Below are 25,667 nucleotides of genomic sequence, written 5' to 3'. Positions count from 1 at the left end.
GAAGTTGAAATTACACGGCAACCCTCCCCCCTGCGTGGATGAAGGGCTAAGATCTACTAAAGTCAGTGGCAGTTTGAAAAACCTCAAATTATGTACTTAGACGTTATACTCCCAAATCTGCCCCTCTTTCCAACTCCCCCGTAGTCTTAATCTGGTTTTTTTTCTTATTTCTATATCTTTCGTGCGACTCCCGTGCACCCATTACCCTGGTCCTTAAGAAACCTTCCAAAAACGTCTTTAGAAAAATTCCTAATCACCTTTACAAGAACACTTCAATTCTATGACATGTTGATAGGACATTTTTGGAATTGTTTGGGTAATTAATGTAATGATAAGTGTATACATATGAATGCTTGAGTGCAGAGAACTCTGTTTTGTTCATTTTCAGGTACAGTGATGATCAACTATAAAAGCTTTATAATAATATGGTTTCTGGGAAGTAATGGAGATGATGAAGTTACAGACAGTACAAGAAAGGGAAACAGTAATTCTTTTACATAAATAACATGAATCGTGGTCTTAAGATGTTTACAAATGTTGAGTTTAGTCAGGGGAAAATTTGAAGAATAGGATCGGTGGGGATTATGGGGTTTGGCTCAAAAAAGCACGGGGTTTTCGCCGTCTTCCTGAGTCTTTGATGAAGGGGGGTTGGCGTTGGTTGAATCCTGTGAGGATTGATCGGCGGCTGCGTCTGGTGTTGACGCGCCGGCGGCGGTGCCGGAGCTTTTGGATGTTCGTGTGGACCGGATGGAGCCGTCGGCGTTGAAATCCCTGGACTTCTTTCGCCGGGACTTCTTCGGAACGTCCGGGCCGCCGTCGGCGGCGGCGGCGGGGTCCTTGATTTTGGCGCCGTCGGAAGAGGCCTTGCTCCGCCTCGTCTGCCGCGGCTTGGAGGATTTTGGGGAATCTCCACCGCCGCCGCCTGCGGCGGCGGCGGCGGCGGCGGTACTGTCGTTGGCGACAGAATGGCGCCTGGGTTTCGATGATCCTTCCACACCGGCGTCTCTGCTCTCCGACTTCGGCGCACGTCGTCCTTTCGAATCTATCATTAATTGTTTTCCAAATGGAAAAACGTTACACAATTCTTAAACAAAATCAAAATGTTTAAACGAACAGAATCCTTAACATAATCAAAAAAAAAATCCTCAAACGACAATTTCTTGGCGTAATCAAACCTTCAGACACCCATTTGATCTCTGGGTTCTCTTTGGAGTCCGTCGGAGGGCCTAACGGCGCAGACTTCAACGCTCCAGATCCTTTGAATTCATTCATCTGCACATTCCTCCATTCAACATTATATTGCCTCAAAAAACAAGACACAAAACACAAATTTTCTTAACCAAATCAAAAAATTTCATCGTACCCAGGTAGGATTATCCACAGCAGACGGTCCATCCCACCCTATATGAGCCACATGCTTTACATCTGTAGGAAACCCAATCTGTATTTCTGATTCTTTTTCTTCATCTGCATTATCAGATTCAAATTTTTAATTTAAACAATAAATATTTAGGTTTTTTTTTTAATCTCGAAATGAAACATATGTAAATTTTTAGTTGAAACAAAATCATTCTTTGACAACACATATTTTGGGATCTTGACGAAACATATTGAGCATATGCTAACTTTTTTAATCGAAACGAAACAAACTATACATGTTTTTGGCTTTTGGTTGTAAGACGGGTCATATAACTCACCAAATATCTGATGGGATATGTACTTGATGCCCTTGATGAGGCCTTTCACCTTTGTGCTCATCGTCCTTCACCTCTAATGAACAATAATCCGAGTGGAAATCATATACTTTTCCCCAGCTTTCTCTTAATATCCTATCTGGAAAGTTTCCGACAGGGATAAGAACATCATAAAACATTAAATGCAGCGAAGCATAAAAAACGGAATCTTTAAATTTAAACCACAAACCTTCGCTAAAGAAATTGGGGGGTTATTGAAACTGAGAATCTGATTGGGTTTTGTACGGAAGATTATGGACAGAAAAAAAAGTTGACTGGAATCTCCAGGTTGACTCTTCTGGGAAGGAAAATGATGTTAAAGCTGATGCTTCCTTAATTCAATGGCGATGGATTGTTGGGTGCTGATGCCCGTTAATCCAAACCTGAAGCTCATCGATAATTTAGGAGTTTCGATAAATAAATAGGAGAGGCATTATTATGAAATGGAATTTGGTCGTACGAGGTTATCCGTCGCCATGAAAGCGGGTAGTCTGCCACGATGCTCAATATCAGGGGGCTGTCTTGTTCCATGTCCCACATGGTAGGACTTTACCTAACAAGCTTATAAAAATGTCCGATATATAAATAAAATATAATAATAAAAAATTATTTTTTTAATTGCTCAATGGTATGTACTATGTAAACTCTGTTGTTGTGTAGTAACTTGCAAATCACCAGAGAGATTAATCATACTATAAAGATTCATGTGACAGGCTCAAACAAAAGAGTATTGTCTATTTTTATTTTTTGTCCATGAAGGTTACATTGTTTGCAAGGCCCCCTGTTGATTGAGGCCATGGCATGTAAGGATGCCTTGTCTTGGTTGAAGGCTCGTGATGTTCAAGAAGTATGCGTCTAGTCTGATTGTCTAAATTTGGTTCATGCCCTATGTAGGAGGGAAGCCAATAGATCCTACCATGGTAGTATTATTTTCAATTGTTTATCTGATCTATTAGTAGTTTGTTTTTGTCTATCTCGTTTGTTTTTATTCCACGTTCTAGGAACTAATTTGTTCATGAGATGGCTAGAGTTGTTGGATCCCAGACTGAATGTTTGTACTGGGACAGTGTTCCCCCAATTTTTTTTGATGAGCTTTAATATATATTGTTCTCTTTGCTTTTCAAAAAGAAGAGTTTATTGGAGTTTAGAAGGATGGAGCAAGCTAATGCACTTAAATATTAAAAGTCAATACCAACGGAGTGTGGGAAGACAAGTGGGGGAACGATTCCCACTGAAGACATGAAGGGTTATTAGGAGACCCAAAGTACAAAAAATTGAGCAGATGTGATAAAAACTTTTTGTGTGTAGAGTGTTCAGAAAAGGTAATGATAGTGTTGGTGGATTTGTGCATGATTATATTGTCAAGGAGAGTTGATCAGTGTATATTATCGGAGTCATTCATGGTTGCACCACTTTGGTTAATTTGTGAATTCTAGATGTCTTGTAAATTAGATAATGATGTGCAATTTAATTGATTTGTGGATTCTAAATGACCTATTGATTAGTGTTTGATCTTTTGACAATAAACAATGATTAAAGTTTGATCTTTTTAACAATAGACAATGATTAACGTTTGATCTTTTTAACAATAGACAACAATTGAAATGCCGATTATCAAATTATGATTATTTTGAACTTAATTTGATATTATTTAACCAAATTTGGAAATGTCCACAAAGAAAATGGAGAAGGAAAAAGACAACCTTCCAAGGCATTGCATATATCATCATATATTTGTAATACAAAGTGTATGAATGGATTTCTCACATCACATTCTACAACAAAAATCTTTGAATAAAATAATAATAATAATAATGTAAGAGTTAAAGAATCAACACAACATATCAGTGAACAACCAAACTTGCTGTGACCTGTCTGAAAAAATTATTGATTTTTGACCTGCAAAAAACAGTATGCCATAAGATATAAGTGGGGCAGAAAAGACTAACAGTATACTATCAGTGCAATAAAACTCGCCTTGTTCAAATATTTCTCGTGAACTTTCAGTGCCCCGTCTAACGCTTTCTTTGCATCCAAGTTCCCAGTTACTTCACCCATGATCTGAAGCTCGACCAAATTAGGGGAAGTTGCAGGTATGGTAGAACATGCATGTAAAAGACGACAGGAATTAGAAATCTATAATATGCAAGTGTGCATATATCATATATGTGTGTATGGACATGTGTGTATGTATGTATACATAAGTCGAGATAGATAGAGAGAGAGTACATTGACAATGTCATCTAGGCCCCTAGCCTCCTTCATAAGCCGCTTCTGCTTAGTCTCGAGGACAGCAGCAACAAGGAAAACAGCAAGAGCGTTTCTGTGGTCTGTCCAACCAGTTTTCGCATATTTCCTCTCAAATTTACCGTACTGCTTTAGCTCCTTGTTGCTTAACTTGACATTTTCGGTCGTGTGATGGGACTCCACATATGATGAATATATATGAGGATTATATTCCATTGCCCACATCACCTGAGAATTAGCGGCTAAATAAAAATGATCATATCCCACTACACAGATTTATGCTTCCTAACCAAATATAAAGAGAGTATAGTAGCATTCGCACCTCCCAAAGATACAGTGAATCAACGAAAGATAACTCTCTGCGGAAGAGAACCATCAGCATACGAAAGGCGAATAGATACTCTCCGCCATCCAATTCCTCTGTCAAACAAACTTAGAGCCTGAGAAAGAGAGGGAGGAAAGAGATACCCCTTCCAAATGGCCTGTTTTAACGTGCACAAGATTTTGCACTCTACAATCCATTTCATATTGATAGTTACATACTGGGATTAGCAACCCATACCAAGGTGACGATGAAGCTTTGGGTCAATGGTTTTAACAATTTGTGAAAGGGTATTCAGTTGAGCTTGCACTCCCACTGAATTTGCAGTGCACATGAAATTTTCTCGCTGTTCAAATAAACATGGGTAGGACTCAGTATCCAGGAAACGAAAAACATAAGTGCTATAAGAAGAGAGCTTACACAAGATACAAAGATCATAATAAAACACTAGAGGAAATGACGATAAGATACCAGTCTCCGCATTGCATGCTCAAAGCACCAGAATGCATCTGCTTCGTTTTCAAAAAGAATTGCCATGGGAGAGCATATATCACTCATTCCTGATCAAAGAGAAAAGCTATGAAAACCTTGCATAAATATACGTTTAAGAGTGTATGTTTTGATATTAATATTCTACCTTGAACATAGCTAATATCTTTGTCCACCCAGGCATAGACGGCGAGGATATCCCATAGTTTTGCTCGGTTAGCTTCATTCTCATAAAAAACGAGACTACGGTCTGTGCGAAGAACGTCCAGACCTGTAGTACAATATGTATCTTCAAACTGACTTTGTCAATCAACAGGATATACACTTAAAGATTATGACCCTCTTATATATATAACTTATAAGGACCAATTACATAGGTTCAAACCCATTAACAGTAAGGTGATTGAGTAAAACACCAATGGAAATCATAGAAGCAAATACTTTTTTCTTTTTATTATTATTCTAACTTGTCAATAAGTGATAAATGAATTGCCTGCATGAACTCCCTGGGGAGGCTTGTAGTTAAAAATGGAGCTTGTCACCGAGGTATCAGAGAGACTCAACTTCCAATATTGAAATTATACTAAGATAAAAGTGCTTGGGTTCATGTTCAATGGAGATTAGGTTCTAGGTTTCACCGGGGCAGAGGGCGAGGGGGAATAGTAAAGCTCAAACTGCATCTCGAGTTATTAAGAGAACAAAGTATTCATATGAATATGCATAAACTCTGGAGATGGACAATATTTTGGAACACCACCAAATATAATAAATGTGAGCAAATACAAACCAATTTGGCTTAAGCTCAGCTTCCATTGGATCAGTGTCTTGTCAAAAGAATCATTATTGCCTTGTGAGAAACCTGGAACTGTAATGTTTTCTAAGTTTTGGCCATTATCAGTGATTGATGTCATTAATCTTCCACTACCAACGGTTGGTTCTATCTTCTGACATTCAGCCTTCCATGCAGCATACTTCTCCCTAGAGAGTCACGTTTTAAGATATTTAGTCTACTTCAAAAATAAAATGGATAGACAAGCGAATAAAATTATGCATAACATTGTGAGAAATAAAAGAAGCAAGACACCATAAGTTGAGAAATCATATACTTAGATACTGAATCATAGGCTCTGGTAGAGAAATCATAAGTTCAGAAGTAGAAAGTAGCTGCTTATCCATAATCCATCCAACCAACCAGTTTAGGAGTGATTTTGACATTTTGTTACTGGTGGTCTGGTATCATACTGTTCAAAATAAGCTGAAATGAATTCATTTTACCTCCTCTGCTGCTTGAGTTCATTTCGCTCCTCAAATGTGCTACTAGGATCAAAACAACCCAACAAGAATTCCCATACTGCTGCTTTGATTGAAGGATGAATACCCTAGCATGTAAAAGAAATAAACAAAACTGATCAATGCCTGTTCAGAATACTTAATGATGGACAAACCTGTGAAGAATGGTTACAAAAGAAATGGTTGCTCCAACTGCATTTAAAAGAAACTTTGCAAGCATGAATGTGCCAATCTAGCTCTTAAGTACATGATCTAAACTGCTCAAATTCATAGTCAAATTCATTAGCTAAACAATTTTTTTTTAAAGGATTAAATAACTGCTAACAATGACTCTACCCCTCGTTGGATCCTTCTAAGAACAGCCGCTATATCCAATTGGCCATCTAGAGAGAATGCAGCATTCCATCTTCTCTGACTAAGGGTTTTCCCTGCCTGTTATAAATAGCATAAACAAGCGTGAATTGGAACTGTAAAAGACACATAACAACAACAATGAATACAATAGGATAGGAATGGCATTAGAAACGAACGGAAAAAAAAAAAACCAATATCTTAAACAAATGACAAGGCAAACTTCAATGCTTCAGTTCAAGATGCATTCACTTCTAGAAAACAGCTTTGCCAAGTATAAACTACAATCAAAAAAGATTTTCCTGCTTTCTGATAACAAAACTGATAGGGCATAGAACAGAATTTAAGAAGCCAAAAGACCTAATAAATACTAATAAATAAGAAACTTTCTTCAATGATCACTGCATCCAATTAACTTAACACTCATACACAACATTAAAAACAATTATATAAACAAAGAAAATGTCCAAATGAAATGAAATGTAATAAACATGGCAAGATCAACAGACCCTTGTTTTGAAGCGGGTCTTGGGAACATCAGCCTGGCATTCTGGTCTAATAGGGAAATATGAATCCAAATCCTCATACCACGAATTCCTCCCAACACAACTCACTGCCACTCCCAAAAAAAAAAATCCTCAATTAATATATCATCCACATTTCAAAATTCAACAATACTATAAAATGGGATGTGAAAAAAATAATAAAGATTCAGTCATTGAAAGGCAGTGAACCCACCGCAGCCATAGGAGGCACCGGAGGAAGAGTTTCCCATCCGAATTGATAAATTGATTGAAATATATTAATCTTTGATTTGATGCTTTCTTCAAATTATCAAAAGATCGCGACGTTTCCCAGTTCCCACGACGGTGATAGCAGGGATTTGAGTGGCTTCGGAAATCGATGCAAGTTTTGCAGAATGACAAAAGGAATGTATTGGTATTTGGTAGGGGTTTTGAAATGATGGTGGTAAAGCTTACGCTCTACTCTTCCGATGACGTAATGTGATGAGATCACATCGTTGCTCCGATTCGATTTGTGTCAAGACCGTAACTCCTCCGTAACAGATTACGGAGAGTATGTTTATTGCTGTTTTGATATACTAGTATTTGCACCCGTGCGATGCACGGCCATAGATAATAATAATATAATTAAACAATATAACATAATAATAAAAATAATAAGAAAATTTGTATAGTGTAAATTATTTAATAACATTTTAACGTTGAAATTGTATTACACATTATTGATTTTTGTTTTTTGTATACAACATTTTTAGTGTACTCACAGATTGTCTATTATCCCCACAAATCAAAACTTTTAATCCTCTTGAATTACTTAGCTTCAAAGTGATGTGTATATTTGACCATCATTAAAGGTAGACTTTCTAAAAACAAACCCAAGTGCAATACAACAAAATACTAAATATAGTATAACAATTATATGAATTTAATTCAAGAAAGTTCATACAATAATGTTAAAAACAGTGTAAAAAATACATGAATCTAATTCATATTACTTTTCAATTTAGAAAAAACTTAACTAATAAATAGAAATTACAGATTTATATAAAATAAATCAATATAAATGTTATTTTAAAATATTTAATAAACAAATATACTACTTAATATAACAAATTCTTGGCCAAGCTTTATTTTTCTTTTTCTATATAATTTGGCGCAGTACTAACCTAGTAATGCAACCCATAACCCGAACCCAATAAAATTATATATAAAATATTTTCTTCTAATGATCCTAAAAAGCATTGTCCGACCTTTTGCCTTCTCTCTATTGTGCTCCCACTTCTCTCAAGCAATTTCTGAATCATTGCATTCTCCTTCAATTACTCGACATGCATGCATTACTTCCATTCGGTACTGGCATAGGTGAATAATCATCTAATGATGACTTGTTCTATGTATTAAGCAATTTCTTAATTTCAATCAAAACATAATTTTTCTAATATGGTTCAATGAGAATTAATTATTCACGTCTCAAATAAAGCTAATTGTTATATCTAACAATATTACATCTCACCCCAAGTAAGTCAATGGTATAAGAAAATATGTTCAAACAATAATTATACAATAATTATATAAAACTCCTAATATAGCAATAATAAATTGTCCTAATATTTTGAACATTGTTCTTTATTTTATAATACTGTTGATTGCATACCAATTACTTAATATTACTAATATCCTACTAATATTGAAATACTTTAGTATACAACTTTTCAAATTTTATTATTAATAACGTTAATATAATTCTGGACCATTAAACTCCTAATATAAATGAATTAACTAATTTTATATACTACTAATGTTAATGTGAATATATATTAAATATTTATATAATATTATTAACTTTGGACCATATGTTGCATGCATCCCATATGTTTAGATTTTTTCAAAATAAAACCATTATCTGTCATAGTTGAATTTACAGTACATATTTTTCCATTTGAATCCACTGAACTGAATTTTCCCAGTACATACAGATTATTTCGAACATGTTTGTTTTTTCATTTGGATGTTTGTTTTTTCATTTGGATGTTTGTTTTTTCATTTGGAATTAAAGTATCAAACTGTGTTACTTTACTGAGTTCATAATATGTTGCATGTATGTTCTAACCATTGTTCATAGTCTCTGCAGGTGATAATAAGATTTTCTGCAAATTTTTATTAATTCTTTGTACAGTCAGTGATAGGATTCATTTGTTAGACGAAATCATATTAAACAACCGACACTTACAGCCTTCAATTAAGGCATAAGACATTCCAATAAACTGTTCTACATATGTTTAGTTAAAATATAGGACACTGGATTATAAACAACCGACACTTACAACCTTCAATTAAGGCCTAAGACATTCCAATAAAATGTTCTACATATGTTTAGTTCCCACAGAACCACATAAAACATACAATGAAAACAGTAGCCCATGCACTCAGCAACATGAAGCAAAAATGCCAAGCCATACATTTAAAAGTTATGCATTTACAGGCCAGAACAGTGTAACTCTCATTAGACCTCACAACACAATAAAGTAAAATCTTTTTTCAGTTTCACGGAGGTCTCTTTGACTTTTTTGAAACCCTTGGGCCTTGATAGTTAAGAATTCATCTAGCAAACATCTCTTGACAGAGCAATCAGTGGCATCTCCCATTTTTGTCATTGTCAGACTTGGTAAGCTTCAACACATAAAACCCTGCAATTTACCAACAGTTTTAGTATTTTAATAGTTCTCCAGTCTACAAATCTGTGGTTTTACCACAATGAACTTATAGGTAGAACACTTACTAATGTATTTGTAACTGTAGTTTTATTTTAGTAACTGTAGTTTTACTTTCAAACTTGGTATGTATAGCTAATGTATTTGCATTACATAACAAAAAAAAAAAAAAGACAATCAGTTTGTAAATTAGCATTCCAGTAGGCAAAGTATATATATATGAAAGAATGCAGATAAGAGGAAATGCATATTTTATGAACGAATACCTACAGGTTGGTTAACTTTGCATTGAAACAATGAGTGAATCATACCTAATGCATTTACAAATATGTGAATCATACATAATGCTTTATATACTGTAAGTCCAGTATTACATATTTTGCAGATAATACGAACTTTGATTGAATAAAACAAAGTTTAGGCACAGAATCACCCTATCAAATGCAATGCAGATGAAGATTTATTGGGTAAGTGACTATATCAAACATTTATTTTAATATTTTAAAAACAGTTGTATCAAATATTACTAATCATTTTTTCAAAAAAAAAAAAATATTACTAATCATTAGTACATAAACACTAAAAAAAAACATTGCAGTGGATAGAAACAAATAGATGTGAATGCATTATAATAAACTGACCTCACAGTCGTGAAATAGACATTCTTGACTTTTGATTACATCAGTGTTTCTTTCTTCGCTAACAATATATGTCCTTACTAACCGTAGTCTAATAGCTTTAGACGTGTAATCAGGGCATATGTTACTTGCAAGGACGTGAAGCTGAGACATTTGGACAGCAAAGGATAAGAAAAGAATGCAGATCAGAGAAAGCAGAAGAGAAGATCAGAGAAAGCAGAAGAGAAAATGAGAGAGAGACTTGCTGGGATGATGTGTACCGTACTGGTGATACCTATCTCAGGTATCTGGGTATATAAGGAGCCTTTACACCTATCTCAGGTATCTGGGTATATAAGGAGCCTTTACATTGGTAAAGGCTTCCAGCATTAATGAATGAATCATTAACTTTGCTACGGAATTGTAAACGTCCTCAATAGGGGTAGGGTGGATATATATACATGTAGAGATGTATACATATCTATAGATATATTATTCTCTGAGATAGAGATAAGCAACTAATTTTGAAAGGATAAAGAATTATATTTATTATGGATCAATACCCAAGTAATAATCAATAACTTTATCCCCTCCTCGTTTTGTGGATTTTGTTAACGGTAATTGCAATGAATCATTTAGTGCATCGAGCTATGCAAAAGACATAAATATTTGATTCAGGCCTAGTGTGAACGAAATGAATATAAAGCAATACATTTATATTAAAATGTGTGTACAGATGTAGGTGACCAAAACGGCGCCGTTTTTTATGGGCGGGAAATGCTGCAATGTGATTGGCTATGGTGATATGACTTTATTATATAGAAGGAAGAAGGATTGAGTATATAAGTACCCCTTCTCTTCACCCTATATAAGGTGAATCTGAATACATCAAGTTATTATGTTCACAACATTTAATTCACTTTGATGAAAATACAAAAACTTGTGTTATATTGTCTCACGGATCTCAATATGTCAACATGTTGAGTTTTTAATTAATGAGGTCAAATATCTGACCTATTAATTAAATATCCGATATATTTCACAGATTAAGACACATGACACAGTATCTCACAAGTGCTACTCTGATGAAAAATATTCATAGTGACTCAATATTTTGTACTTTACAATTTTTTATTTATGTACGATAACTTGAAAATTGTACAATAAATACAATAAACATTATTCATGTATAATCGTTCGAAAAGCACACAAAAAATGTAAATAACACTAGAAAGACTGTATTTACAAATTACAAGTTTGACTGAAAGTGTGTTCTCAAATAATTGAATTTATGACTTTATAATAAAATTACGTTCCATCTACTTCATTACATCTTTCGATACTAAAGTATGACCTATAGCTATTTTAACATGACACATATCTAAATATTTGATATTTTATAGAACATATACTACTTTGTAAAGAATCATGAATGTTTTAAAAGATAACAAGATTTGATGGTCTAATTTTATGGTTTATTAACGGCTTAACAGTTTAGTTAATAACAAACATTTATTATACCATAGACCATGGTCCACATTATAAAGTGTTAGATAAGCAAGTGTACTCAAAGTATATTATTTGTACACTGAATGTATATTGTATAAAATAATACTTTTATTATTCAAATAATATACATTATTTGATATTATACAAAACAATATATGTTGAGTACTCAAATAATATATATATACTCCGTATTTTTTAAATTTATGATTCACATCACCATAATGCATACAATAATAAATGAATAACGAACAATCGTTATATACCTTGATACAGTATACCGAATTTGACTTCATATTCTACAGAATTCATATTCATAATACACATACACATAAACATGATACAATGAACATGAAATATGTGCATTATGAGTATGAATTATGTGTATTATGTTAAGTGTTTAATTTATGTTCATTATACCGTGTTATGTGTATGTGTATTATGAACATGAATTTTGTGCATTATGTTAAATGTTTAATTCATGTTCATTATATCATGTTTATGTGTATTATTATGAGAACATGAATTTTGTACATTATGACCTCAAATTTGGTGTATTGACCTAGAGTCCACGATATAAATATGAGTGGACCAAAACATAGTAGAATCTAAAATTCTAACGGGCCAGTGATGAATTATCTTGGATTGTTGGTAACAGCTCGGCCCAGATTCAGTGTATATATAAGTGCAAAGAAGCACCGCAAAACCCTAGCGCTACCCTCCCATCCAAACCCTAAAACTCCGCATTTTACACCGGGGATAGCTCGCTCTGCATAAACCGGCGCTCCTGCTCATTCCAGTAGACGAAAATGGTGAGTCTTTACTGAAGTTATCTATTAGTTATTTCTGTGTGCAATTCTGATATTGGTGTCATTGGATTATATCTTCGTTCTTATACTATTTTGCAGCCGTTCAAGAGGTACGTTGAAATTGGAAGGGTCGCTCTCGTCAACTACGGAAAGGACTATGGAAAGCTCGTCGTCATCGTCGATGTTATTGATCAGAACAGGGTAATCTTATTTGTTTTGATATATCTTCCGTCTTTGCCTGAATTTTCTTTGCAAAGTATTGGTGTAATAGGCTTAATTTCATTTCGTGTTTCTGTTGATTTTAGCTGAAAAGCAAGTATATTTATAGTTTGGCCTGTGATGGGAAAATATATATTTGCCTACATTGTCTGATCATATTTACATGACAGAGATGTGTATATGATCTGAGGCCATGTCTAATATATGATATTATATGTTCTTCACTGGGATTTTAGAATCACTGATAGATTTGGGCATAGCATTTTGTAATCAATTATTGTATTGTATTGATCTTTACCTGGCCTATATGTGCTATAGGTAGTGTAGCTTTATTAGGGTGCTGATAATTCTATATACATATCTTTCCATTTGTTTGTTCGGAGTTTAAGTTGTTTTGTTCATTTTTCAAATTAATAGGCACTTGTTGATGCCCCTGACATGGTGCGGAGCCAAATGAACTTCAAGAGGCTTACACTCACAGATATAACAATTGACATAAAAAGGGTCCCAAAGAAGAAGACTTTGATTGCTGCCATGGAGGCTGCTGGTGGGCCCATGTTCTTAAACTATGGGTCTATTCCTTTCCATTATTGTTATTTAATTTATGTTCTATGTTCTATGTTCTATTTGCTGTCAGATGTCAAGAACAAGTGGGAGAACAGCTCCTGGGGCAGGAAGTTGATTGTGCAGAAGAGGAGGGCTTCTCTAAATGATTTTGACAGGTTCAAGATCATGTTGGCAAAAATCAAGGTTTGTATAGATTGTTATGTATTTAATGAATCATCTTACCTACTCTGTTCAACGAAATCTTAATTTCATTGATCAAATTGAGTTCATATGTTTTCTGCTGCTCACCTTTTCCATGCTTTTGCATAAAATATTGGGGTTGTTTTATTTTTATTTTTTGTCCTAGTTAGAGTAAAATGCGACTATTTTTGTCTCTCCGTCAACAAACTGACATGTTTTTTATTCAATATCTGCAGAAGGCTGGAATTGTGAGACAGGAGCTTGCAAAGCTTAAGAAGGAGAGCACAGCCTAAAATCCATTTTCTTAGAATATTAGGTCTTCTGCCTTATATCAAGGATTGTCTCTTTAGTTTATGCTTCTCTTGTACCGAGAAAGACACAATTTTGTCATATCATTTATCATATGCATTTTTGGAACCTTTTTGCAGTGGATCTTATGTTGATTGTTGAAATATTATCAGGCACTATAAAATTATGTTTGTTTGGCATTTGGTTTGGTTGATATACTCCAGCAATGTGAATGGTGTAGTATGCAGCAATTTGATATATCTCTATAATGATTGATGATTGAATTGTCACCCATATGCACCTATGGCAGCTGGACACTCAGTTCTTGCTTTTTGTCATTACATGACTAATTTGTGTAAACATTTGCCTTTGCAAACAGGCAAAGCTATTTGTAAGCTATATAAGTGTTTTGGTCTGAAAGTTGCATAAAATGCACAAAAAGTACTCTTTCTGTCCCATTTTGTGTCTAGTTTAATTAATAGAGGTTTAATTGAAGTAAATAAGCAAAGAAGAAAGAGTGACCAATGAATAATAAACATGAAAGATTATATGGAGGAGAGTTAACTTCATTTCAAATCTTTATTACTTCAAAGTATGGTATTTAGTCAGTGTGAAACTATTTATAAGAGGTCTCAAGATCAGAAGCATTATTATATTTGAAAAGGAAACATATTAAAAAGCTTACTTTGGCACTAGGAAAAGGTGCTTAATTCAACAAGAAACATGGTGAGATACATTCAACTTTAATGTCCTGTCAGATTATAGGTAAAGTACACAACATTTTTGATACATAAACAATATTTATTACAACAATACATGAGAGCTCTTATGCTATACTCAAATTATTTCCTTGGATGAGTTTTCTAAGCGCATCGCAATGGCCACAAAACGAGACATTGATACGCAACAGAAGAGGCTCCGGTTGCAGCAGAGACACATTTGAAATTTGCATTGATACATGTTGAGCAGGCCTGAACACCAACTTAGAGAAAGAGGTATTTCTCTTTAAAATGTATCTACTTCCTTAACGAGAGGAACTCAAAGCTCCGAAAAGCATCATCTCGAGTGCTCTTTGAGAGTCCAGTACGGAAGAAGGATGATGGTTTAACTTTGCCATCGGGTTTGAGTTTCTGCGTGGAAGACAAACGGCCAATGCTCGGCACTATTCTGCTAGAGTGACCATCAGTAGCTTCAGCAGAAGAACTTGGTCGGGTGTTTGAAATCGCAGCTCTCTTTGAAGAGCTACCATTTCGGGAAGTTTGGCCTTTCTCTGAATTGGCTTGCTGCAGATAATAATTACAACCACTTTTAGTACATGTGGTCGTGATAAACTTAGAAATCATTTGATAGGATAAAAGCATTGCTAGGACTGTTTAGCAACTTGGGTAACCTAAATAAAGGAAAGAGAAGATGGAAGACAGAATTCTTACCATACAAAAGATAGCAGAAATTTTTATCCCCATAAATTAAAACATCGGCGAGAGTGAAGAAATGCTTACCACATCTTTAGACAAAGGTACATCATCTGATTTGTGTCTCGAGTGTTCACCATGCCGACCAGAACCTGAAGCATTTCTCCTAGAAAATTCTTCAACAGCACCAGAAAACCTGTCCCGAATATCTAGACCTGCAGAATCAAAATATCAAATATCACTTGTCATGCAATGGTCAAAATTTCACACAAAGGGTCCAGGTATTTGGTGAAATGGGCAAAGGTCAAATATCGAATGATTAGATTTTGGTAAAGGCGAGATAACATTTGGTGAGTTTCAAGAGAAACACCTGCTGTCTTTCCCGGTCCTTCTGCAGATGGCCTAGCACTTAATCCAATAGGATTCTGGCAAAATGAAAATGCAAAGTAAAACCGACATACATAGGCAAATTTAAGCAACAATTACAGGAAAAAATTTATGAGCACCTACTCGCCCTCTGGAACTGGAGCCAATCTGAGGATATTTCAAAATTGTCCAATCAAAAACATAGTCAAATTGATAACCTGTGGAGATAAGACGGTCAAGATGCAGACACCACAACTTATGTCTGTTGGACTATTAAAAGAGAACAGAGTCACATTTTCCCCATACCTTCGCGAATAAACAAGTCGCGGAAAAGCCGTTTCAGATAAGAATAGTCAGGTCTGTCTTCAAAGCGCAATGATCGACAATAGTGAAAATATGAAATGAACTCGGAGGGGTATGATTTGCACAGCACCTGTTTCCACAATTATCAAGTAAAATCATTTAGTAAGCCCAGCCCATAAAGTCAGAGATATCAAGCACCCGTTGTTGCAATTGAGAGTCAAAATAAAAGGTGCCGTCAAAATTCAGAAATATTGACAAGTTTAGATATGCGCCTATATTGCATTTTTCATTGGCATAGGAAGTACCTCTATAGGAGTTAACATCTTCTTCTCACTGATTTTGTCATATTTCTGCTTTTTAGTACCAGCTTTTAATCCCTGCCAAGGAAGGCTGAAGCAAGAAAAAACAATGCATAAAGCTCTGTAGTTATGTCAATATGATCAAGATATACATTGGGAGGAGAACTCCGGACAAGAACGAAGAAGAAAAGGTAGCAACTCTCAGAATCCAACCTTCCTCTGAGGAAGTACATAAGTACATAACCCAATGACTCCAAATCATCCCGCCTGCTTTGTTCTGTCAGGAAAATAAAAACAGAAATTCCGGTAGTAATTCATAAATGCACCTTTTAGTAAACTCAAACAACTTGCCTAGGAAGTAAACTCACCAACACCAAGGTGTGTATTGACACTAGCATAGCGAGCTGTGCCTGTCAGATTTTTGTTTTCCCTGGATATTGAAAAGGGGAAAAACATTGCAAAGGATGTTGTTACGAGACAAATTGCCCAAACATGGAGAAAGAGAGTGCAGCAGCAACATACATACCCTTTCCCCATAGTAAACATCGAGGCCAATATTTAATGACTAATGATCTATATATAGGGGATGGTTCAGGTGAGAACACCTCCCCTATAAAAAGTGAGGACACATCCACATCCTCCATCTTAATAAATCAAAGGCTAGGATCTTAGTATCTTACCATTACTAAACTTTCAAGTTTGCAATAATTATAAAATGAACTCCGCTCTTAAAAGTTTTTAATAATTATAAAATTGACCCCGTGTTTTTTTATTAAAACCCTCAACCATTGATGAACCTTTATGGATGGTTGAGATAAGTCCTCACTTTTTATAAGAGGACCATGTTCTCATTTAATCCTACCCATATATATATCATATATGATATATACAAGTATTAATATATCTTGACTGATTCAAACATTGCACTAATCAAAGAAAATGTTTTTTTTTTCCTAGAGTATCAACAAAACGTCTGCTTAGACTCAAATTCTGAAATTTCTGATCATTAGCATTAAAGAGTTAATAGCGTCAGACCTGTATGGTATATGCTTATGAGTCTGGAGATCCTTATACTTTTTAGCAAGGCCAAAGTCTATTGCATAAACCTGCTCAAGAATTTGAACTGTTAAAATCTGGCTATCAAGCCTAAAGACATGCTAAAATCTTTACAAAGTATTTATTACTGCATTTAGAAAATCTAAGCCATATGTAAGGAAGTAAGGGAGTCAAAAACACAACTTTTCAAAATAAAGTAGGAAAAATAAAAAACCTGATTTGCTTTGCGACCTAAGCCCATTAAGAAGTTGTCTGGCTTTATATCACGGTGTAGAAATCCTCTACAGTGCATGTATTCAACTCTATTAATCTGAACGTGAAACATGATAGAATTGTAACCTAAAATAGATAAGCAACAAACCAAGACACCAAGTAGATGTCATGATGTAGATCTAGAGTATATAGGTAATATTACGTACTAGTTGATCAGCAAGCATCAAAACGGTTTTTAGAGAGAACTTTCTATTGCAGTAGTTGAAGAGATCTTCCAAACTAGGACCAAGAAGATCAATGACCATAACATTGTATTCCTTGTCAACTCCAAACCATTTAAGGTTGGGAATACCGGCTACATCAAAACATCAAAAAATGAAAAGATCAGCTCCTTATCTAGCTTCAACTTCCAATTCATAATTTTGTATGTGCTGCTAATTTAACATTAGAGTTAATTCCCAAAATGGTCATCCGACTATGGTCTTTTCTTAAATTGGTCCCTTGACTTTTAATTGCACCCAAAGTGATCCTCCGACTTTTGAATTTTAAGCCAAAATGGTCCTCCGTTAGCTTTGGCGTTAAGTAGGTGTTAAAATGAAGGGTAAAACTGTAAATTCAGGTTTTGCACTCCAAATTAAAGAAATTTGTGACTGCTTTCAACATCCTGCGCACATATTTCTTCAAATTAGGTTTTTGCTCTCCTAAATCTGCAATCAAAATTTGGGATAATCAACTAGAAGGCCAGAAATCTTTGTCTTGGAGAGTTTGTGGATGAAGTTGAAGATCAACGTTTTTGGCCTTCTAGTTGATTATCCCACATTTTGATTGCAGATTTATGAGAGCAAAAACCCAATTTTAAGAAATATGTGCGTAGACTGCTAAAAGGAATCACATATTGCTTTAAATTGGAACGCAAAACTTGAATTTCCAGTTTTACCCTTCATTTTAACACTTACTTAACCCCAAAGCTAACGGAGGACCATTTTGGCTTAAAATTCAAAAGTCGAAGGACCACTTTGGGTGCAATTAAAAGTTAATGGACCAATTTAAAAAAAGACCATAGTCCGAGGATCATTTTGGGAATTAACTCTTTAACATTATTAAACAAACATTTCAAATTTTACATTCTTCATTAAAACCCTTTTTTTTATGTATTATTTTTTCTTCATTAGATGTAAACTATCAGCATGAATCTCATTTGCAATATTAACTGGACATTGCTTCACCAGTGGCATGTGGCCAAGAAGGTCGAAAGAAAGTTGATAATGAAAGTGCAAAGATAACAAGAAAAGGAGACAATGAGAACATACTTCCTCCCTGGAGAAGCGAATATATTTTTGATTCATAGTGAAGCTGTGGGTGTTTGGTCTTGACTGATTCCTAGTAAACACAGCAACAACAAAAACTCAAAAAAAGGAAACAAATAAACAATTTATCCACATTAATAAACAGACGTTACTCTTGCATTATGCATTCTCCATGAAATGTTCTTGCCGTCAAACAAAATATAAAGAAGCAGCACACAACTTAAATACATTGTATGTACAAAAGGTAAGTACAAACACAACAAATGCCCGTTCATCATCCATCAACGTGAGAAAACGATAGTGCATTTTCTTAGATACGCCTGTATATTGGTGTGTCCTGCACCATTTAGACACTTTCTCCAAGAAAATGAATTTTACAAAGTAAAACTATTTCAGTCCACGCGTTTAGCTAAAACACCAAGATGAACAATGATTCAGTCATCAACATTCAATTGTGTAGCCTTACATGAACTGCTGGAAAGAAATTGTAGCAACATTTAAAACATGTGCATCTCTACAATTTATCATGGACATCATGAAATGAACACACAATCTAACAGCAACTCCTTTCATGCTAAGACATAAAAGAAGAAAAGGAGCTTACCAACTTGATGGCAACTTCTTCTCCACTTTGTACATTGATACCTACAGATAACCAACAGCAAACACCACAATCATTTACAAACAATTAAAAAAAAAATAGTATGAATTTAGATGAAAACTGTGAGAGCTGGAAGCTAAGTTGGTTTCTGGGTGGGAAATTGTGGGCAAGAAAGATGAAAAGTTTCTGGAAGTAGAAGACCATAATTTGGGTACTGGAAGTAAATGAAAAGAAGCACAATTACTGAGCTAAATCAAATGAAATGAAACTGAAAAGAAATGCAACAGTGAAGGACATACCTAGATAAAGCTCACCAAAAGAGCCACTCCCAATCTTCCTCACCATCTTAAACTTATCGCCGATAAGAGCTTCCATGGCGATTAAAGAACCGAGTTTCGAACAGTATATAGAACAAAATTCAACGCCCAGAACCCCGATTGCCACTCGGATTTGGAGTTACAAAATTGGTGAAAATACAGAACGGTCAAATCCTCTAACACTCCAACAGGTAGAAACACAATGATCAACTGTACTACTCAACCAAAAACCAAAATAAAATCACCAAAAGAAACCTAAGATTTTCGATCGAGAAAGCTGCTGTATTGTTCAACTACATCCTTCGATTATCTATTCCGAAACGCCAAAATCGAAATCCAAACCCTGAATTGACGAGCACAACCGGTACTACTTGATCAATCAAAAGGCAATCAATTTACGAATCAACAACGCAAAACAATATATCTATCAGTTGCTTAACAGAGAGATGGAATAAAAGCAATCCAACAACTCTGGCGTGAGGGAGAACTGAAAAAGGTAAGAGCTTTGAGGAGAAAGAGAGAATTGATGGAGTGAAATACGTGCGGGTGTGCTGCGTACAGTATCGCCTGAAAAAGGAAACCAAGTGGCAAAGATACGCAGTATTCTTTGAATTCTTTCCTGTTTTTTGGGTCAAATTTTTGTAGGAACTACGATGATGATGTTGTAGACTAACTAATTAGTTTGTATTTGCTTCAAAACTGTCAAACTCAACTAATCCGAAATGCCAAATTAACCAATTCATCATCTGATGTGGAACCAACCACATTTGTAGCAATGTTAATGGGGCTTTTTGATCACAATAAATGGAACAAGCCAAGAAAAAGCAGAAAGAGAAATTTAAAGAGGACAAATATTATAGATTGATTGAGCTTAGTTATATGACGAAATCAAATAAATCAATGTACATTGTGCATGCTTACATGTTTGTTATCAATACAAACTTTGTAAAGTACTCCTTGTATATTTTTCTAAAAGTTAAAGTGACGTGAGGTAAAAATTAAAGTTATTTAGTATATATTGAGTAAAAATCATTTAAGAATGAACCTAAATTATGAGAGTATACTTGTCTCGACTTGAGTGGGTTTAAAAACTGTCATTGATGAGTTGGAGGGATGGGCATTAGCTCCCATCTCGAGAGGTCGTACTCGATGTCAACTAGTTGTACTTGATCGGTTCACCCAATCTTCCAAGTAGTCGGAAGGACTCAAAATGTGGCATGGCGATTACAAAGTAAATGTAATTGGTTCTTTGGTTTTACCTCAATAATGGATGCTTAAATGATGTTAGTTACTCTCTTAAAGTCATTTAAACTCAAAGCATGATGTTTTAACTGTCTCGACTGCGGAGTGTGTTTAGAAACTATCATTGATGGGTTGGAGGGCTGGGCATGGGCTCCCATCTCGAGAGGTTGTACTCGATGTCAACTAGTTCTATTTGGATGGTTCACCCAGTCAACCCAAGTAGTAGTTAGAAGGACTTGAAACACGGCAGGGCGGTTACAAAGTAAATGTAGATAGTTCTTTAATTTTTTTATTTTTTTTTAAATCAATAATGGATCTAGGCTTAAATGATGTCAACTACTCTCTTAAATTCATGTGTAATGATTAGTACAATTTACGAGTATAATAGACATATAAATGCCACTGGAGGTCAGGAGAGTGTAAGAGGTTCATTTTTCTAGCTATTTTTAGGCAATAAAAATACTATTGTTGTTATCGGATTACTTTCCTTGCAGTATTCTTTTGTTTCTTGACCTTACAAAGTGGATATCTTAGGGTCCTGACTATCTAAAATCGTAAAATCAACTATCTTAATTTTAAGGACGGAATAAAAAAAGATAAATTACAAGATGTAAATAGGTACATTCACAATTGGGCTAATTCTGTACTCTTGGTAAGAATTGAACATAGCATTATATTGTATGAAGTTGCCAATATATTAGAGATATTAACATTTTTTGTGTGATAAACCAGTTGACTTATGTCCCAAAGTGAATATAATAAAAGTTATCAAGAATTTGGTGCAGGTGAAGTCCATGCAGAAGCAGTGTACAAGCTGGTCTCCTTCCACCCAAGCCTTAGGGTTCCATCTCCTTGTACAAGGCTATAGCCATGACCGGGAGGGAACATGTTGAGGATGAGCTGAGCTTGAGCTATGGAGTTTCTGCTCATTCCCACTTGCAAAAACCCATTCCCCAGAAGCTCACTCCTCCATTGCCTATACTTGTCTTCCCCGCTCCGAGCCGGCCCGCCGATCGCCAGGATATTGTTAATCTCCCGCCGGAGAAGGCAGTGCTCCACCGTGTGCCGGCTCGCGTCGTCGCTCGGCAGCAGCGCGCCGAGCGAGTCGAACACGGTGGAGTAGTAATGGAGCGAGCCGACGAACCGGTCCAGGAACGAACCGCCGTGCACGATTTCTTGCTCCACTAGGGTTATCACGGTCGGGGAGACCTGCCGGAGGAGCCGCATGGTTTTCCAGTCCGGCCCGGTGGCGTCGTAGAGGGAATGGTGGAGCCAGTGCACGGCGACGGCGTCTCCTCGCCGGATTTGCAGCGCGGAGACATCGTCGATCTCTCCGAACTTTTTCCCGACCGGGTGGAACTCGAAGGATAATCCGAGGCGCTTAGCGAAGCTCGAGAGGTGTTTTCCGGTCTCGACTAGGAGGTCCATGGAGGTTCCGAGCCCGGTCATCTTGAGATGCGGAGGTGGGCCATCCACGCGCGTGGCGAGGATGTGGAAGAGCGCGGGCCATTGGAGGCCCTGCATGATGTCGAGATCGACGATGTGGACGCGCGCGTGGGCGTGAACCGCCTCGAGGATGGCCTGGTTGGAGGTGAAATGAGCGAATTTTATGAAAGGGGAGACGTTGTTGAAGATTTGGAAGGAGGAATGGAGAGTTTTGAGGTTTATCAATGGCGAGCAGATTCCCAGCCATGAATTGATGACTCTACTCGCCATGGCGTTGGCGAAATACGCCACTACTCGCTCGGCGCAGGACGCGCCGTACGGGGACGCCATTTGCGTTAGCTCAAGGAGCATCCGGTGAGCTTCGCCGAGATTATCGACGGAAATCGCCACCGCACATTCCAAGAGGAGACTTATTAGCCTCATACCGCCATCATCGTCGTCGTCGCCGGAGCTCCGTTTGCTCTCTTGGCAGCCTGCAGTAGTAGAAGGCTGAACCGCCTCGCCGCGCGGCGGCGGCGGCGCTGCAACTTCTTCACTTTCCGGCAAGTCCTCAATCAGCTGGCGCGTGACATGCTCCACCCACTGGGATAGCTCCCCCGCCGCGCCATTAGAGCTCGCACCACCACCACCAACAATAGAAATTCCCATTTCACTCACACTATCACCATAGCGGTGATGATGATGATGATGATCCCACAACTGTTCATGTTGAATCACTTCAAATCCTCCCCCTTTCATCATGAAACCAAGGAAAACTCTTTGTTTTCAGCCAGTTAGCTATAAGCAAACTATGTTGGTTTATGTATCTTTTGCCGACTAAGATCACAAAATTAGTTTATGGTTGTGCCTTTTGTTGGCTATGACCACAAAACTGATTTACCTGTCTTTTGCTGCCTAAGGTCACAAGATCACGTGTCATTTGAAGGATTACAAGACTGGTTTATGTATTTTTTTGTAGGTTAGGTTTATGTGTCTATTGACAACTAAAATAACAAGTGAATGGATTTACTTAAAATGTATTTGGATAGTGACTGTGAATTTTTCTCGTCACTGAAAAAAGATCAGAGGAACAGAAGGAGAGTGGAGGGAGGATTAGTGGGATGAAACAATATAATGCAGCAGGCCATATATGAAGGTAAACCTGCAGAAAGCTATAGCCAAGAAGAAGGTCGTCACAAACGCAACAAATTTGAGGGTGAATTGTTTATTTGGGAATGGAGCGGCCGGCATGGCACAGACAAGTAGATGAAACAAGCTGCTAATATCCAAAACCACGTCAAATTATTATGATGTTTTCGTATTCTACTAAAACAGATTTGCTTTTATCTGTTCAATGTTGAAGTCGTGATAGACCAGATATGTGTATGCTTGGTCTCCTGGTCTGGAGGAATATAATATCAAAATATATAATATGCAGCAGACTAAGATTATAGATTATAGAAGAGTATAGTGGACCATACTATTGGAGTGTATGTATGAGGGACAAATGTTGAGATGTGCTTTTAGAAAGTATATATATTATTTTCGTTACATAATAATTTGTATTGATTGGATGAAAGTTAAATTAAAGGAATATATAAGAGAAAAAAATTGGTCATCCCTATACAATAACCAATGATCCATTTCATTACATATTAGCCAATAAAGAATAAAATGAAGTAAGACTAACTTCAAATTATACAAAAATATATATAATAACTATAAGAAAATAGTAAATAATATTTATAGATTTAGCTATATATGTGAAACTTAAATATCTACTGATATCAATCTATTTGATAAATTAAATACCTATTGTTGGTTTTATGACTTTAACAACGTTGGCTTGCCACTTGCCAACACGAAGGGATACAGTTGTTGGACTAAAATAGGAAAGTAACATAGAAATAGAAAATTATTAATTACAAATTTGATTAATTTCGGAAATAAGTAAAGTGCTCTTCTAGATGGCGCAATCTCTAGAAAAATATCATATCCTCTAGTTGTACCTTCTATAGGTGTGCTGCAACGTTTCTCCCATCAGCGATTAGAAATGAAAAATGGGCCTAACCACTAGTCCTCTTGTATCCAATCCACCAGCTACAAATTTCAAATTTACTTATTGATTTTTCTATAGATAAATTTGATTTTTTTTTTTTGGGTAATGAATTTAGTTTTGAATTGATTTGTTAAAAATGTGTAATATTCAGTTTCCCATTCAAACTATTTGCTAAATGAATTCCTGGATAGTTGGAGTGGACTACTAATACAATTGTAAGATACTTTAATTTGTAGGAGTGTGTCATGCTAAAGAGTTTTGAGACAAACATTTCTCAAGTAAGAGTCAAATTTTGTTAGCACTTATGGCTCGAGTTAAATTCGACTTAATTTCATAATGGTAGAGATAGTAGATGAGAGTTGGGAAAATTGTCAGCATGGCAGCATCCAACAGAAACAACCATGGACTGGCAATTGGCATCCTACAAAGCCATGTCCACTTGTTGTAGTGGTTAGCTGAAACAACGCGAATTGGTCATACCAAAGCCGAACACAAAGCTTAATGTTAAGGTCCAGTAAATAACATCCTAGTTTCTGCAGGACTGCAGATGACAGTACAGTACAGGTCATTTACAGAAGTGTGATTTTCTGTTAATTTAAGGTTAGAAGTACTCCAAAAGCATGGATGTATCTCACAAACAGACCCTTTTTCTCGACGTTAGTAACAAAATCCTTAAAATCTATATATGAAACGTGTTTTAATTTGGGTCTTGAAATGGGCAAGCTTTGGATGTATCAGATGACAAAAAAATTTCTTTAATTTGCTAACACCACCTTTGCACTATGCCCTTTTGCATGCATTGGGTTGCAGCCAATATTGTGATTCATCATCATATCATGTGCGTACTCGGCCACTATCATGCACGAGACTGAGTTTATAAAAAGGAGACAACTCTACCCAAATTGATCGGACATAAATTTCAAGTTCAACTTTCGGTATGAGTTGTATACTGGCCTTTTGAAAATTTTTTCATGGTTTTCAAAATTTTTTAAAAATTAGGGTTCATACTGCAACCAACTTTTTGGACTACCAATAAAAGTTGTTGTAATACCAACCACTTTAAAATGTACTTTTGGGTATATCTGTGGGTTTCCTTGTAATAGGAATTAGTTCAGATAATGAGAGACTTGGCAGTGTCTTCAAGCAAAGCCGGCAAAAGCAAGTCTGATGAGCAGAACCAACTAAAATGAAAATGACCTTAACAAACAGTACAC

The 25,667-nt window shown here is 36.0% G+C and overlaps 5 protein-coding genes and 1 non-coding gene across 6 annotated transcripts; 2 read left to right on the top strand and 4 right to left on the bottom strand.

The window, feature by feature from the left end:
* Positions 1 to 295: 295 nt before the first annotated feature.
* On the bottom strand, positions 296 to 2,150 carry LOC116017692 (CRIB domain-containing protein RIC7-like). Its single transcript, XM_031258317.1, has 5 exons — positions 1,924 to 2,150; positions 1,698 to 1,833; positions 1,364 to 1,467; positions 1,176 to 1,272; positions 296 to 1,042 (listed from the first exon to the last, which is right to left on the bottom strand). Exons 2-5 carry the CDS (start codon positions 1,756 to 1,758, stop codon positions 597 to 599), a joined length of 708 nt encoding a protein of 235 aa, XP_031114177.1. The 5' UTR covers positions 1,759 to 1,833; positions 1,924 to 2,150; the 3' UTR covers positions 296 to 596.
* A 1,266-nt stretch (positions 2,151 to 3,416) lies between these two features.
* Positions 3,417 to 7,501, bottom strand: LOC116015364 (TBC1 domain family member 15-like). Its single transcript, XM_031255407.1, has 12 exons — positions 7,171 to 7,501; positions 6,942 to 7,045; positions 6,418 to 6,513; positions 6,067 to 6,170; positions 5,579 to 5,769; positions 4,940 to 5,062; positions 4,774 to 4,862; positions 4,543 to 4,648; positions 4,303 to 4,400; positions 3,963 to 4,208; positions 3,711 to 3,794; positions 3,417 to 3,632 (listed from the first exon to the last, which is right to left on the bottom strand). Exons 1-12 carry the CDS (start codon positions 7,205 to 7,207, stop codon positions 3,618 to 3,620), a joined length of 1,293 nt encoding a protein of 430 aa, XP_031111267.1. The 5' UTR covers positions 7,208 to 7,501; the 3' UTR covers positions 3,417 to 3,617.
* A 4,989-nt stretch (positions 7,502 to 12,490) lies between these two features.
* On the top strand, positions 12,491 to 14,053 carry LOC116015287 (60S ribosomal protein L14-2). Its single transcript, XM_031255327.1, has 5 exons — positions 12,491 to 12,602; positions 12,699 to 12,800; positions 13,236 to 13,365; positions 13,456 to 13,568; positions 13,802 to 14,053. Exons 1-5 carry the CDS (start codon positions 12,600 to 12,602, stop codon positions 13,856 to 13,858), a joined length of 405 nt encoding a protein of 134 aa, XP_031111187.1. The 5' UTR covers positions 12,491 to 12,599; the 3' UTR covers positions 13,859 to 14,053.
* LOC116018036 lies at positions 12,928 to 13,014 on the top strand. The gene has a single exon (XR_004098071.1). It is a non-coding gene; the product is annotated as a small nucleolar RNA SNORD34 (small nucleolar RNA).
* Positions 14,054 to 14,538: 485 nt separating the features above from the next.
* LOC116016588 (casein kinase 1-like protein 11) lies at positions 14,539 to 20,380 on the bottom strand. The gene is made up of 14 exons (XM_031256923.1): positions 19,710 to 20,380; positions 19,414 to 19,454; positions 18,813 to 18,882; positions 17,709 to 17,857; positions 17,504 to 17,599; positions 17,269 to 17,339; positions 16,602 to 16,663; positions 16,447 to 16,510; positions 16,240 to 16,324; positions 15,938 to 16,064; positions 15,776 to 15,849; positions 15,636 to 15,690; positions 15,353 to 15,480; positions 14,539 to 15,136 (listed from the first exon to the last, which is right to left on the bottom strand). The coding sequence occupies exons 1-14, from the start codon at positions 19,783 to 19,785 to the stop codon at positions 14,870 to 14,872; spliced, it is 1,365 nt and encodes a 454-aa protein (XP_031112783.1). The 5' UTR covers positions 19,786 to 20,380; the 3' UTR covers positions 14,539 to 14,869.
* Positions 20,381 to 21,737: 1,357 nt separating this feature from the next.
* On the bottom strand, positions 21,738 to 23,153 carry LOC116016145 (protein SCARECROW-like). Its single transcript, XM_031256308.1, has one exon. It carries the CDS (start codon positions 23,151 to 23,153, stop codon positions 21,738 to 21,740), a length of 1,416 nt encoding a protein of 471 aa, XP_031112168.1.
* Positions 23,154 to 25,667: the final 2,514 nt, after the last annotated feature.

Source organism: Ipomoea triloba, chromosome 4 (assembly GCF_003576645.1).
Source record: "Ipomoea triloba cultivar NCNSP0323 chromosome 4, ASM357664v1".
Lineage (NCBI taxonomy): Eukaryota > Viridiplantae > Streptophyta > Magnoliopsida > Solanales > Convolvulaceae > Ipomoea > Ipomoea triloba.
Note: the sequence above shows the minus strand (reverse complement) of the source record. Positions and strands in the feature narration are given on the sequence as shown.

What these genes read in the sequence shown, in the direction of transcription:
- LOC116017692 (XM_031258317.1), bottom strand. Translation starts at nt 1,758, where the DNA reads ATGAGCACAAAGGTGAAAGGCCTCATCAAGGGCATCAAGTACATATCC. An exon ending in CATATCCCATCAGATATTTG is followed by an intron (nt 1,468 to 1,697) that starts GTGAGTTATATG and finishes CTGATAATGCAG; the next exon opens with ATGAAGAAAAAGAATCAGAA. An exon ending in CTGTGGATAATCCTACCTGG is followed by an intron (nt 1,273 to 1,363) that starts GTACGATGAAAT and finishes AGGAATGTGCAG; the next exon opens with ATGAATGAATTCAAAGGATC.
- LOC116015364 (XM_031255407.1), bottom strand. Translation starts at nt 7,207, where the DNA reads ATGGGAAACTCTTCCTCCGGTGCCTCCTATGGCTGCG. An exon ending in TTAGAAGGATCCAACGAGGG is followed by an intron (nt 6,171 to 6,417) that starts GTAGAGTCATTG and finishes TTTACATGCTAG; the next exon opens with GGTATTCATCCTTCAATCAA. An exon ending in AGATATTAGCTATGTTCAAG is followed by an intron (nt 4,863 to 4,939) that starts GTAGAATATTAA and finishes CTCTTTGATCAG; the next exon opens with GAATGAGTGATATATGCTCT.
- LOC116015287 (XM_031255327.1), top strand. An exon ending in ATGTTATTGATCAGAACAGG is followed by an intron (nt 12,801 to 13,235) that starts GTAATCTTATTT and finishes TCAAATTAATAG; the next exon opens with GCACTTGTTGATGCCCCTGA. An exon ending in TCATGTTGGCAAAAATCAAG is followed by an intron (nt 13,569 to 13,801) that starts GTTTGTATAGAT and finishes CAATATCTGCAG; the next exon opens with AAGGCTGGAATTGTGAGACA.
- LOC116016588 (XM_031256923.1), bottom strand. Translation starts at nt 19,785, where the DNA reads ATGGAAGCTCTTATCGGCGATAAGTTTAAGATGGTGAGGAAGATTGGG. An exon ending in AGATGTTAACTCCTATAGAG is followed by an intron (nt 16,065 to 16,239) that starts GTACTTCCTATG and finishes TTGTGGAAACAG; the next exon opens with GTGCTGTGCAAATCATACCC. An exon ending in CGACTTGTTTATTCGCGAAG is followed by an intron (nt 15,850 to 15,937) that starts GTATGGGGAAAA and finishes TTATCTCCACAG; the next exon opens with GTTATCAATTTGACTATGTT.
- LOC116016145 (XM_031256308.1), bottom strand. Translation starts at nt 23,153, where the DNA reads ATGAAAGGGGGAGGATTTGAAGTGATTCAACATGAACAGTTGTGGGAT.